The 12615-nt window shown below is 36.0% G+C and overlaps 1 protein-coding gene across 2 annotated transcripts; it reads left to right on the forward strand.

Moving 5' to 3' along the window:
• Window positions 1-6993: 6993 nt before the first annotated feature.
• LOC107809266 (putative sodium/metabolite cotransporter BASS3, chloroplastic) lies at window positions 6994-11276 on the forward strand. 2 transcript variants are annotated; one of them, XM_016633870.2, is made up of 6 exons: window positions 7021-7599; window positions 8022-8058; window positions 9104-9199; window positions 9284-9590; window positions 9738-9985; window positions 10781-11276. In XM_016633870.2, exons 1-6 carry the CDS (start codon window positions 7491-7493, stop codon window positions 11022-11024), a joined length of 1041 nt encoding a protein of 346 aa, XP_016489356.1. In that variant the 5' UTR covers window positions 7021-7490; the 3' UTR covers window positions 11025-11276. The 2 variants fall into 2 exon arrangements, with proteins under 2 accessions (XP_016489355.1, XP_016489356.1); XM_016633869.2 differs by lacking the exon at window positions 8022-8058 and having other exon boundaries at window positions 6994-7599.
• The last annotated feature ends 1339 nt before the right edge of the window (window positions 11277-12615 follow it).

The following is a 12615-nucleotide window of genomic DNA, read 5'->3' on the forward strand; positions in this document are numbered from 1 at the left end:
AGCTACTCAAGTCTGGTCTCAGGCTCAAAATATGAATTAAAGCATCTCAACAGGCAAGATTAACTCAAGTAGTATAGCTAAAGCATAATATAAGCCTAAGTCAATCCAGATGTATCAATAATCTAGCATACGCACGTACGCTTGACACCTCGTAAGTACGTCGTTCCCCTAACACCGTAGCACACATCAAATAGAACACCAACGGGGATAAGTTCCCTCATACAAGGTTAGGCAAGAGACTTATCTCTCTCAGAATCCGATGACGACTCCTATGCTGCTCTAATACCTCAAACCAATGCCGAACAACCCGAACTAGACAAAGAACGTGCAAATCAGTCAACATTCTCAATAACCTATAATTTATCAATAAGAAACAATTCCCAACTCGCACGAAAAGGCAACAAAAGTCAACCACGCCCCGCGCGCGCCTGAACTTAAAAACTTCTCAAAAATAGATTTTACCCAAAGCATCACGAACTCAAATATATAATTTATTCTCTAATCCATGTCCAATTTTGTGGTCAAATTCTATTTTTACTAATTTTAGGTTTTTACTAAAAATCCCATAATTTTCAATATTTTCTACCAATTTTCATGTTAAATTCCATATATAATTCATATATTTAGCTCATAATAAGTTGGAATCACTTATCTTATGTTAGATTATGAAAATGGCTCTTTAAGAACACCCCAAATTGCCTTGTAATTACAAAAATGATATAAAATAAGCTAAATCCCGAAATTCTAACTTATAAATCTGCCTTGGCACTGCTCTTCACAATCGTGATAGAGCTCCTGTGATCGCAATGACCAAATGCGGCCAGCCACAAAATACACCTATGTTATCGCGTATGAAGACCTGCAATCGCGAAAGCCAAGCAGTTCAACTCCTTCGCGACTGCGGTATCACCTTCGCGAAAGCGAAGTCCAAATTATTTCCATCCAGTTTCGTCTCCTCGCGAACACAAAAGCCCCCATGAGAACGCGAAGGCCAGCCACAACCTACCTTTACCATTATGCAAATGCGGTCGACCCCAAGCGAATGCGATGCTTCTAGTCCCCAACACTATACAATCGCGGTACATTATCCGCGAACGCGAAAAACAAATATAACTTGGCCAAAATCCTTCTTCGCGAATGCGAGACATCCCTCACGAACGTGATGAACACCAGACACCAACACATCAACCAATTCCAAATATGTCGAAACTCACCTGAGCCACTCGGGACCCCGTCCAATCACTCATGCAAGCCTAAAAACATAACACGGACCTATTAGAGGTCTCAAAACTCATAAAATAACATCACAACTAACAATTTCACCCCCAACAAACTAATCAACTCTCCAAACTTCAAACTTCTTTCAACTAACGGCGAACATGATGAAACATACTTAGACAACTCGGAATGGAACCAAAGTCCATACACAAGTATAATATGATAACACAAACATGTCCCAAGGATCGAGATACCAAACGAGATCCGATATCACCAAATTCCACTCCAAATCAAATGTAGCCAATTCTAAAACCTTTAAAATGCCAACTTTCTGTAATTACCATCAAAATCATCTAGGAACCTGAGAAATCAAATTCGGACATACGCTCGAGTCCAAACTCACCACTTATACCTATCAGAACTATCAAAACTCTTATCCAAGGTCATTTATATAAAAGTAAAACTTGGTCAACTCTTCCAACTTAAAGCTTCAAAATTGAGAATCACTCTTCCAAATCAATATTGAACCTCTTTAACAACAAAATCAACCATGAAGTCTATTCAAGGTCTCAAACAAATAAACAGAAATGCTAAAGCTCAAAATGACCGGTCGGGTTGTTACATAAGATAACCATGAAACAATACAGCTAAATCTTTAGTCCATATAGTAAAATCAAGGGCTAAGAAAGATCATATCAAATAGCACGACAATGCCCTTCATGCATATACTCTCATCCTCACAAGCACAGAAGCACTCATCATGCAATATCTCCAAACCTCACAGCACAAAAGCACTCGTTGTGCAATATCCCTGATCCTCACAGTACGGAAGCACCCGTCATGCAATATAACTCATCCTCACAACATGGACACACCCGTCGTGCAATATCACTCATCCTCACGAAGCATATGTAATTCAGTACCAAGCAAGGTAAGAAGCAACCACAACATCAATAAGAGTGATTAAATATAACACACCACAAGGGAGGTAACCATCACTTTTGCACCAATAGCCAAATCAATGTTTAGATAATCTTAACACCTATTATCTAAACAAGCTCACCATATCTATTAACAAGAATAAGAACACCCAATGAGTTTCATAATCTATTTAAAGCACAGAATACATGATACAAAAAGCAACATGACATAATAAGGATAGTTCTACCTGCATGCTTAACCTATACCAAATGCATATACACTCGTCACCTTGCATATATACTGCCCCTAACACATATAACACATAGCAAATAGACCCAATTACATCCTAATTCCCTTAAATCAAGGTTAACTAAGACACTTACCTCTTTCTGGAATAAGTCAACCTTCCAATACTGCTTTTTACCCAGCTGCAGATGTCACAATTGCGAACCACATGATTGCAGATGCGAAGTGGGATTGGAGCCTCAGATGTCACAAACGTGACACATACTTTGTAATTGTGAAGGTCGCAAATGCATTGCGAAGGTCGCAAATGCAATTCCAGCTTCGCAATTGCGAAGCTGGCCAACCCATCCCCCTATTCGCAAATGCGAGACCAAGTTTGCATTTGCGAACCTCATATTTGCGAGCAGATCATCGCAATTGTGATGACTGTAGCACCAGAAATTCCAAGCTTAGCAAAATTAGTCCGAAACTAATTTGAAACTCACTCGAGCCCCATTCCAAATATTCATACAAGAATAATAAGCTCATATGAACTCGCTCACAAGCTCAAAATATCAAAATTATATCAAGAACCAAAATCAAGCATCAAAACTCAAAGAATTCAAGTGTTCATAAGTTCAAATTCCAACTTTCCACAACAAGCGTCGAAACGGCCCCGGGTCACCCGAAACCCATGCCAAGCATACGTACAAGTCCAAAATTATTATACGACCCTACCAAAATTATCAAAATACCGATCCGATATCATTTATTAAGAATGTTGACTGAGGTCAACTCTAATAATTTTAGAGTTTCAAAATCCATTTTATTTTCGTAAAAACACATCTAAACTTTCCAAAAATTGAAACGAACTACGCACACAAGTCAAAAATAATCAAATGAGGCTATTCAATGTCTCAAATCACGAAACAGAAAGCTAAAACTCAAAACGAGCTATCGGGTCATTACATAAAGTAGTGGCGAGGTTTTAAGTCAAAAAGGTACTCACTTTATATATACCTGCAGCTCAATAGTGTGTATAACAACAGAGAAATATCCGAGAAATAGCCAAATAACACCGGATGTCAACAATAAGGTGCACAACTCAGGAAGAAGGTAACAAACATACCTTTCAAATAACTAGATCAAAGCATGTACAAATGCACGAAATTCGCGTATCAACACAATTTGCATCAAATAATCTTAATTCAAATACTAAAATGATCACCAAGGACTATTCATGATAAAGGTCCATTTTCTTAAAAAATTCCAAATAGCATTTATACGAATGCTTCTACATTAGTTCACCATGCCATGGTATGATCATACTCCCTTTTTTTCATCAATCCGACACTATCGAGGTGTCCAACTACTCATTAGAAAGTCCCATGTATATGTATAATGCATCAACTAAAAAGAATGTAAAATGCATGAATATGTACAAATAATTCACTTGCATGGTCAAAGCTTCCACCTTTATGCTAAAAATTCATCATATCGGACCCTACATCACAATCAACCAAAAATTCGTCGATTTCTCACGAACTGCATGTACGCCATCAAGAGAGAAGTATGAGAGGACGACCCTAGGAGGATGGATCCAAATTCACACGCTACACTGTAGAGATCTTGTGCCATAACAGTAACAATATCGCCATACATGCACGGTAAAGACCTCGTGACATAATAATAACAATAGCACAATAACCGCATGGCATATAATGGCCTAAGATCTACCCGAATCATGAATAACTACGGTGCACGCGTATACACATCACCTCGAATATACGCCACCTCCAAAATATAAAAAATATCATAGCCAATGGGAAAAGTAGCCTCAAACCAAGCTTAGGCAATATACTTACTTCATCCGGGCTCGTCTTCAAACTCGAATCGTGTCAAAATCTCGATCCAGCCCTCTAATCGTGCAAATCCAAGCCAAACATCAAAGAAGGTCAACAATGCCATAGGTAGCGATCCAAATTCATAAAGCACTGATCTTTGAAGAAATTCTCAAATATCAACAAAAGTCAACCGGGGCCCACGTGCCCGAAGTTCGAAACCAATATCAAAATTCGATGACCCATAACCTCCAAGGTAGTAGTGAAATTGTTCTGCAAAATCTCTTCTTCTCGAAGTCTAGAGGAACTCGAGACCTCTAGTTAAGGGTGTATGTATCTTATCCATTTCACCACACTAATTTGTAGTAAAAACATTTCTCGCTGTCCCAATTTATGTGACAGTTTTTATTTTTCGAGATTTAAACTTTTTAATTTTGACTGTGTATTTGAACATAATAAATAAAATTTACATATTTGAATATTACGTAAAAAGTACCGTAAGTCATAATAACTAAGTAACTCAAAACATTTAAAAGACATGCGAAAAAATTATGGACAAAAAATAATTTATTTAACTCTTGAAATTCGAACACTGTAAGATAAATTAATACAAATAAAGTATTAAAGTAGTTGCAAAAGAGCGAATGTCATATCAAAGTTTATAAGTGCCAATAGATTAATTAATTTAAGTTTTAGTTATAACAGTTGTATGAAAATAAAAGGACGTCACATATTCTGAAACATCTTAAAATGAAAAGAACATCATATAACTTGAAATTTACGAAGTATATATTTGAAAATTTATACTATAAACGTGAAAGGACCATGATTTATTTAAATAAAAAATTGCAAACGTCAGTTTCGTAAAATCAGAGTTAATTTAAGAAAAATAACGAACTGAAGATGGATATGAGAAGTGTGCAATTTCCGATCAAGCATTATGTGACAAAAAGTTGTCAAGGTTTTTGCGTCAATTATTTCATGAAAACGTACCGAACTCACCCAGTAGACAGTAGTAGCGATCGACATCCACTAAAGACACTTATACTCTTCATTTCATTTCATTTCAAATAGCTGATGTTTGATTTCACTCGGAGTTCAAAAGATAAGAACTCTTTTAAGGTACATATCAAAAGTAAACTTAAAATCTGAAAGCCGTCAAAACTGAAAATATCATGATATTTTATATTTATAATAACATTAAAAATAGTACGAAAGGTTTATAGTTCAATAGCATTACAATATAGAAATATATTACTTTTTGACTAATTTAAAAAAAAAAGTGTGGTTATAAAATAAAACCGAAGGAGTATAACACTTTTTATCTATATAATCGCGTTTGATTGGACACGAAATTTAAGAAAAAAATTCTTTTTTGAAATTTAAGTCATAAATATTTGTGTAGTTATAGACCAGGATAAAATAAAATTATTTTTAAATAAAAAAATATAATATTTTGTTAAACAACCTAAAAATATGTATACCTCATAAATTGAGAGTGTGGAAGTACTATTACTTTTAAAAAAAATAATATATAACCACCTCGACTACATATAACAATTGGTGGAAGCTGAGTTACATAATTTTAGACCACTTATCTGTTGTTAGCAAAGTTGCATGTAGTTGACATGTGTTCGGAAAGTTCTGGAAGGAACCAGCACACGGCAAATTTCATATCTCTCTCTATTTCTCTTCTTTTATGGACGGAGCTATCTATCTAGAAATATCACACTACTGGACTGTGGTTCACACTTGGATTTTTCTGACCTCATTTCTGACACCTTCATTGCCCCATGCCCTTTTGCATTTTTATTTCTCACGAGGATTCCATTTCCTAGTATTACTATTTTTCTCCCCAATACTTTCCCGGGGAATATTCTACACTTTTATCCATAATTTATCTAGCAAAAGTCTACCACCTGGAATTATGATTTTTCTTTTGCCAGGGAAGGTTTAATTCCAATCTCTATTCTATGGCTCTAGAGATTGTTTTCTATCATAAATATTTTTTTTCAAAACTTATCTGCAAAATATTAATTAATTATGCATTTAATTAAATTTTTGAAGCTGAATTTTAAAATAAAATTGAAGATGAATTTTAAATTTGGAGAAGTAGTTTTTACCTCCTTTTCAAGTAAATACTTTTCTCTCACAAACTTTAATATTTTTCGAGTGAAATATATGTCCACCGCGATTTTAATTTTTAAATATATTTTTTTTAATTTAACTTCAAATTACTTTTTTTTAAGACTAAACCATACAAATGCCGGGAACAAGTAAAATAGAATTTAATTTGGCGACTTCAACATTAAATTTAGCTTTGATTAGAACCATAATTTCTACTTTTAAAGAACCATATTTTTTTTCAAAAATAAGTGTTATATAGTACTGTTGATGTCTTTCAATTTGATCGACACCAATAATATATTTGCAAAAGTATGTAACTTCTGATGAAAAAATTGAGATACTATTATTAGATTATAAGTAATTAAATATTAAAAACACAGAAATAAAGTTGAATTGTTTAAAAAATAGGAGTAGTCAATTTATAAAAATCATAAAATACTTCAAAGGTTATAAAAGTAGCTTCTTTCTTACATATACATGACGGAAAATTGTCCACGTTATAAAGAATTTCACAAATAAATAAATAAAAAGAAACTGAAGAGTTTACAGGTAAATATTAGTTAGATGAGGGCGACATTGCAAATACCCGTGCATACTTGGGAGTAGAAATCTCCTACGCCGCGGGCGCAGCTATAAATCTTGCAAGTCAAGTATAAATGACTTATGAATAACTTACTACTGTAAAGAGAACTTGCGTCAGCGTAACACAATAAAAAAAAGTTTCTCCTTTCATTATTCAATTATTCAATCAGTGTTTTAGTAATCATCGCTTATGCGCTTTGCTCCTCTCATTTCTTTTTCTTACCCCGCCGGGAAAGAACCCAATTTTCTCCGGCGATCGGAAACATTCATACTCGCCGGTGAAGCTACCCTTCAACCTCAAAATGTCATTAATTCCATCTTTATCCCTTAAATACCCAAAACCTTTTCTTTTATTCCCCAATTCAATATCTTCTTCAAACTCCAATTTCTCAATTTTGCATAGCAAGAACCGATATTTAAGCTTTCAAGCTATAAAAAACGTAAAATGTCTTAATGGGGGCTCGTTAAACGCCGTTGCGTGTTCGACTTCGTCGCCGTTAATTGGGAGAGTGGGTTTGCATAGACGGGAAGGTAACTTTTCGTTACTGTCGTTTGGTGCAAATCCGAGGAGTTTTTATGTCGAAGACGAAAAGGCGGATTATTCACAAGCTTTGTCTGCATTGCTTCCATTTGTTGTGGCACTCACTGCTGTTGCTGCTCTTTCTCAACCTTCCACTTTCACTTGGTAATGATCACTTGTGTTTACCTTTTATTTCATTGCGGAACTCTAACTGTAATAAATTATTGTGCTTTTTAGTTATTGCTTTCAGTAATTTCTGCTTGTTAAGAAATCATTTCGTAGGAATGTCTTTTTTGAACCTTTTCTTTTCGGAGGGGTTTAGGTAGGTTTAGTGGACTGTCAGTTGAAATCTTGTCCCAATTGATTTTTACATTTGTTTTTCATTTTAGTTTGTATGTTTGTATTTAATTTTATCTTTTTTCTTTAGTAAAATGTTTTGTTGAAAAGGGTTGAATGAAAACTCCCAAAGTTTAGCTATTAGATAAGTTATTATAGGGGATGCATTTATAATTTATTGTTTAAGTTTAGTTCTGCATACCTTTTTTGGGTTTATGAGTAAAATAAACAGGAGTACTAATATCTTGCAGGTGAAGCTAATCCCTTTCACATTCACTGTGGCCTACGGTATATTCCTCTGTTTTTGTATATCTTATAGCCTTTTTGGCCAAGCTTGTTTTGGCCAAAAATGCATTTTTTATACCAAAAGTATTTTTTTCCAAAAATTGAAGTGTTTGACCAAGTTTTTGGAATAAAAAAAAGCGCTTTTGAAGAGAAGCGGAAGCAGTTTTGGAGAAACAGAAAAAGTAGCTTCTCTTGAGAAAAATACACTTAGAAGCCGTTTTTAAAAACTTGGCCAAACACTAATTGCTGCTCAGAAATGTTTTTCAAATTAATTAGCCAAACACAAACTGCTTCTCATCAAAAGTACTTTTGAGAAAAAGCACTTCTCAAAATAAGTTGATTTTTGCAGCTTGGCCAAACATAGACTAATAGCCATAAGATGGAGTTCTACTTATATCAGCAACGATCATAACATAAACTAGTAAATAATGTATCAGATTCTGAAACTGAAGTTTATTTAGGGGAAATCGAATTTACTTTCTTCCTGGGGCATGTTTTACTTCTTTCTAGCTAAGTTGCGCGAACTCTTCGTTTTTGGTGCCCCACCCGACTTGACACAGGACGGGAGCGGGATACATCCCGGATTCGGTCAACTAAATTCGGATACTTTGACCTGAGTCTATCAACAAATTTGGGAGGAAATTGAGATTTTGATTTCTCAAAATTAAAAATAAAACAGATTTAAGACATGCGAAATGGCATACCTTCTATATTGTAGTACTTTTGTCTCGTATTTGCTGCTTTGTGTTCCAGAAAAACCAAGAATTCAAGGGGTCGTGTTCTGAGGTCGGACTTATAGCTCTATTGTTTTAACCGAATCCCCACACCCGTATCCATGCCTGGATCCGCAACCCCGAATCTTAAAGTTTAGATTTTGCCGAATCCGACACTCGGATCCGTGCCGTATCGGATGCCTGCACCCGAGTCCGAGCAACTTAGCTTTCTAATATACTCTTGCTGGGGTTAAAATCTTGCTTTGAGTTACCACTTTATGCTTTCTTAAACATTGTATATTGTTGCTTTGTATAATCGATAGAGGAAAATGCAGGGTGTCTAAAGAATTGTACGCTCCTGCGCTTGGAGGAATCATGTTGTCAATTGGAATTAGACTTTCCATTGATGATTTTGCTCTCGCTATTAAAAGGTTTGGCCAATTTTACTAGTTTTATGGACCTGATCATTGGTGAGATAGTTTGGTATTAAAGCTTTTGAGCTTTGTTGGTTGCAGACCTTTGCCCTTATCTGTTGGATTCATTGCTCAATATGTCCTGAAGCCAGCTCTTGGCATAATTGTAGCACAGGCATTTGGGATGCCTCAGACATTCTACGCTGGTTTTGTCCTGATGTCTTGTGTTGCTGGGGCTCAATTATCAAGTTATGCAAGCTTCTTGAGCAAAAGTGACGTGGCGTTCAGTATTCTCTTGACCAGTTCAAGCACCATTGCTTCAGTTCTTGTTACTCCACTTTTAACTGGCCTTCTCATTGGTTCAGTCGTTCCAGTTGATGCAATTGCAATGTCAAAGTCAATCTTGCAGGTATCAAATGCCCTTACACAATTGCTGCTTGATAATTAGTGTAATTGTAGTATACCAAACATTACAGGTGAAAAGCTTTTTATATCATAATTCCTCAGCCATCTACGTCAAAATGTGTCCATAGTCATTCGTTTACTGTCTTTGCAGGTCGTTCTTCTCCCAGTCACTCTTGGCTTAGCGCTGAACACCTATGCAAAACCAGTAGTATCTGTTATTCAACCTGTGATGCCTTTCGTTGCCATGATTTGTACTTCACTGTGTATTGGCAGTCCTCTTGCAATCAACCGTGCTCAGATTCTTTCTGCTGAGGGTGCCAGGTTGATTGGTCCTGTACTGACATTTCATGCAGTGGCATTTGCAGTGGGTTATTGGTTCTCGAAACTTCCATTTTTTAGGTAATTGCCTAGTCTCTTCTATCCGCTTCCTGTAGTATGTGATGAAATACATCTGTGATAAAAGCAGTATACTTGTGACACATTTTCCATCATGATAGTTGTTCCTTTGGATTTGTTTCTAGTTATTTAATTATACGATACTCATCAATATACCATCCACTGCACCATATTAAGGTATTTCTGATTTCACAGTCAAACAGATTATCCGCACGCTGTTTCATCTCTGTTTTATCTTAGTGATGCAAGAGCGTGTCAGTTGCTCCTGTGGAATAGCTTTGCATTAGTTAAAACATACATTTGCTTAATTTTTCATTTGCCTAAGCCTTGGTGGGCAGAGTTACCCGGTAGTTGTGCTGGTGGGAGGTAGCCACGTACCCGGTGGATAGTCGAGGTATGCGCAAGCTTGCCTGGACACCACCATTGCAAAAGAAAAACACTTTTCCTTCATATCAATTGACCTGTGACATACGCCAATTATTAGGTGGAGCATCTGCCGGTTAATGGGTGCTTAAAATCATATCTGAATTCTTCAGTTTACTAGATTTCTTGAAAAGTTAAAATGTTCAACTCTTGGTGCTGAAACTCTTATATCGAATTGTTTCAATTTATTGCCATAATGTGGGCTTGAAGAGTAAAACATGCATTTATATGACATTTTTAGTTGTGATATAATTCTATTGACCACTTACTAATTGCATGTTCATTCTTAACCGAAGAACTCGTCTAGGTAATATAAGACCATTTATCAAGTGTAATTCGAAAATCATCTATATATAATAATTTGTACAATGGCAGGTTTGAAGAAAAAGTCTGCAGGACAATTTCACTATGCACAGGAATGCAGAGTTCCACGCTGGCAGGGCTTCTTGCAACTCAATTCCTTGGGAGCACTCAAGCGGTCCCTCCTGCATGTTCTGTAGTTGCAATGGCTATCATGGGCCTTTGTCTTGCCTCTTTCTGGGGAAGTGGATATCGGATCAGGGACATACCCTCCCTTCTCTTTCTACAAACTGCTTCGACAATCAAGCCTTCTCAGTAAGCTAGAGATATGTAGATACACAGTAGGATAACTAATAGAAAGGTAGACATCCTTTCAGGCTTAGGCAGAGTAACTTAAATGCAGTAGAAATAGTTAAATGAGATGAAGGCATAGGTTATGTATACTACAATGGCCTGCAAAAAATGTGTACGAAAGTTGATAAAGAGGTAGATGAGATAGTATTTTAAACAGATGGCTACTTGTACAGTTCTTCTCATATAATTTCAATGTATAGCATTTGCTTTCTGCAAATCACATATAGATCTAGAAATCGCTGTAATGGTAGTGGCGAAGCTTGTCTAAACGGATAGTTGGATGGTCTTGCCATTTACCAAGATGAGCTAAATTTTGGTCGAGGTCATAGAAAGTCGCAACGTGTGAACTTGTGAAGTCAGATTTTGAGCTTTAGCGTTTAAGTCTAAAAACTCCTTATATCAGTCCCTTGTATGTAAAAATTGGATTAATGTTATAAAATATAACTCAAAGTAACAATATAGAACAAGGAAAAACAAGCTAAGAAATATAGAGAGAAAGAGATGAGAGATTCTTATTTCTTCTTCAATTGTATGTATTTTCCTATCTATTACAAAGCCTTTATATAGGCATGAAAAGTGAGGAAAAATATGTCATTGAATATGTCATTAAGCATAGAAATATGTCATTCAATAAGTCATTAATCATTTGAGAAGATCATGGAGTAAGAGTAGACATCCACCATAATTTGATTTTTCTTATTACACTCCCCCTTGGATGTCCATAGATAATGTGCCTCGTTAAAACCTTATTAGGAAAAAATCCTATGGGAAAAAACATCTTTGTGAAGGAAAAAGAGTACACATGTTTAGAAATACGTCTTTTGGTTGCCTCGTTAAAAACCTTGCAAGGAAAACCCAGTGGGACAAAACCTTGTAAGGGAAAAAGAGTACAACGCGTATTAACTCCCCCTGATGAGAGCATCAATTCACATCCTTGAGCCTTCGCATTCCAATCTTGTACACTAGTTTCTTGAAGGTTGACGTCGGTAGAGATTTGGTGAATAAATCAGCCATATTATCACTTGAACGGATCTGTTGCACATTGATATCACCATTCTTTTGAAGATCATGTGTGAAAAATAACTTTGGTGAAATGTGCTTTGTCCTATCCCCTTTTATGAATCATCCCTTCAATTGGGTTATGCATGCTGCATTGTCTTCATACAAAATTGTGGGTAGTTTGTCACACTTCAAACCACATTTGTCTCGAATAAGGTGTATTATAGACCTCAACCATACACATTCTCGACTTGCTTCATGAATAGCAATTATCTCATCATGATTAGATGATGTAGCCACGATTGATTGCTTAGTCGATCGTCAAGATATGGCAATGCCTCCATATGTAAACACATAGCCTGTTTGAGATCGAGCCTTGTGTGGGTCATATAAATACCCAGCATCGGCATAACCAACAAGATCGAGACTGCAATCATTGCCATAAAATAATCCCATATCGGTAGTCCCTTTTAGATACCGCAATATGTGTTTGATTCCATTCCAATGTCTCCTTGTAGGAGCAGAGCTATATCTTGTTAAGACATTATCTAAAAAAG

Source organism: Nicotiana tabacum, chromosome 19, assembly GCF_000715075.1.
Source record: "Nicotiana tabacum cultivar K326 chromosome 19, ASM71507v2, whole genome shotgun sequence".
NCBI lineage: Eukaryota > Viridiplantae > Streptophyta > Magnoliopsida > Solanales > Solanaceae > Nicotiana > Nicotiana tabacum.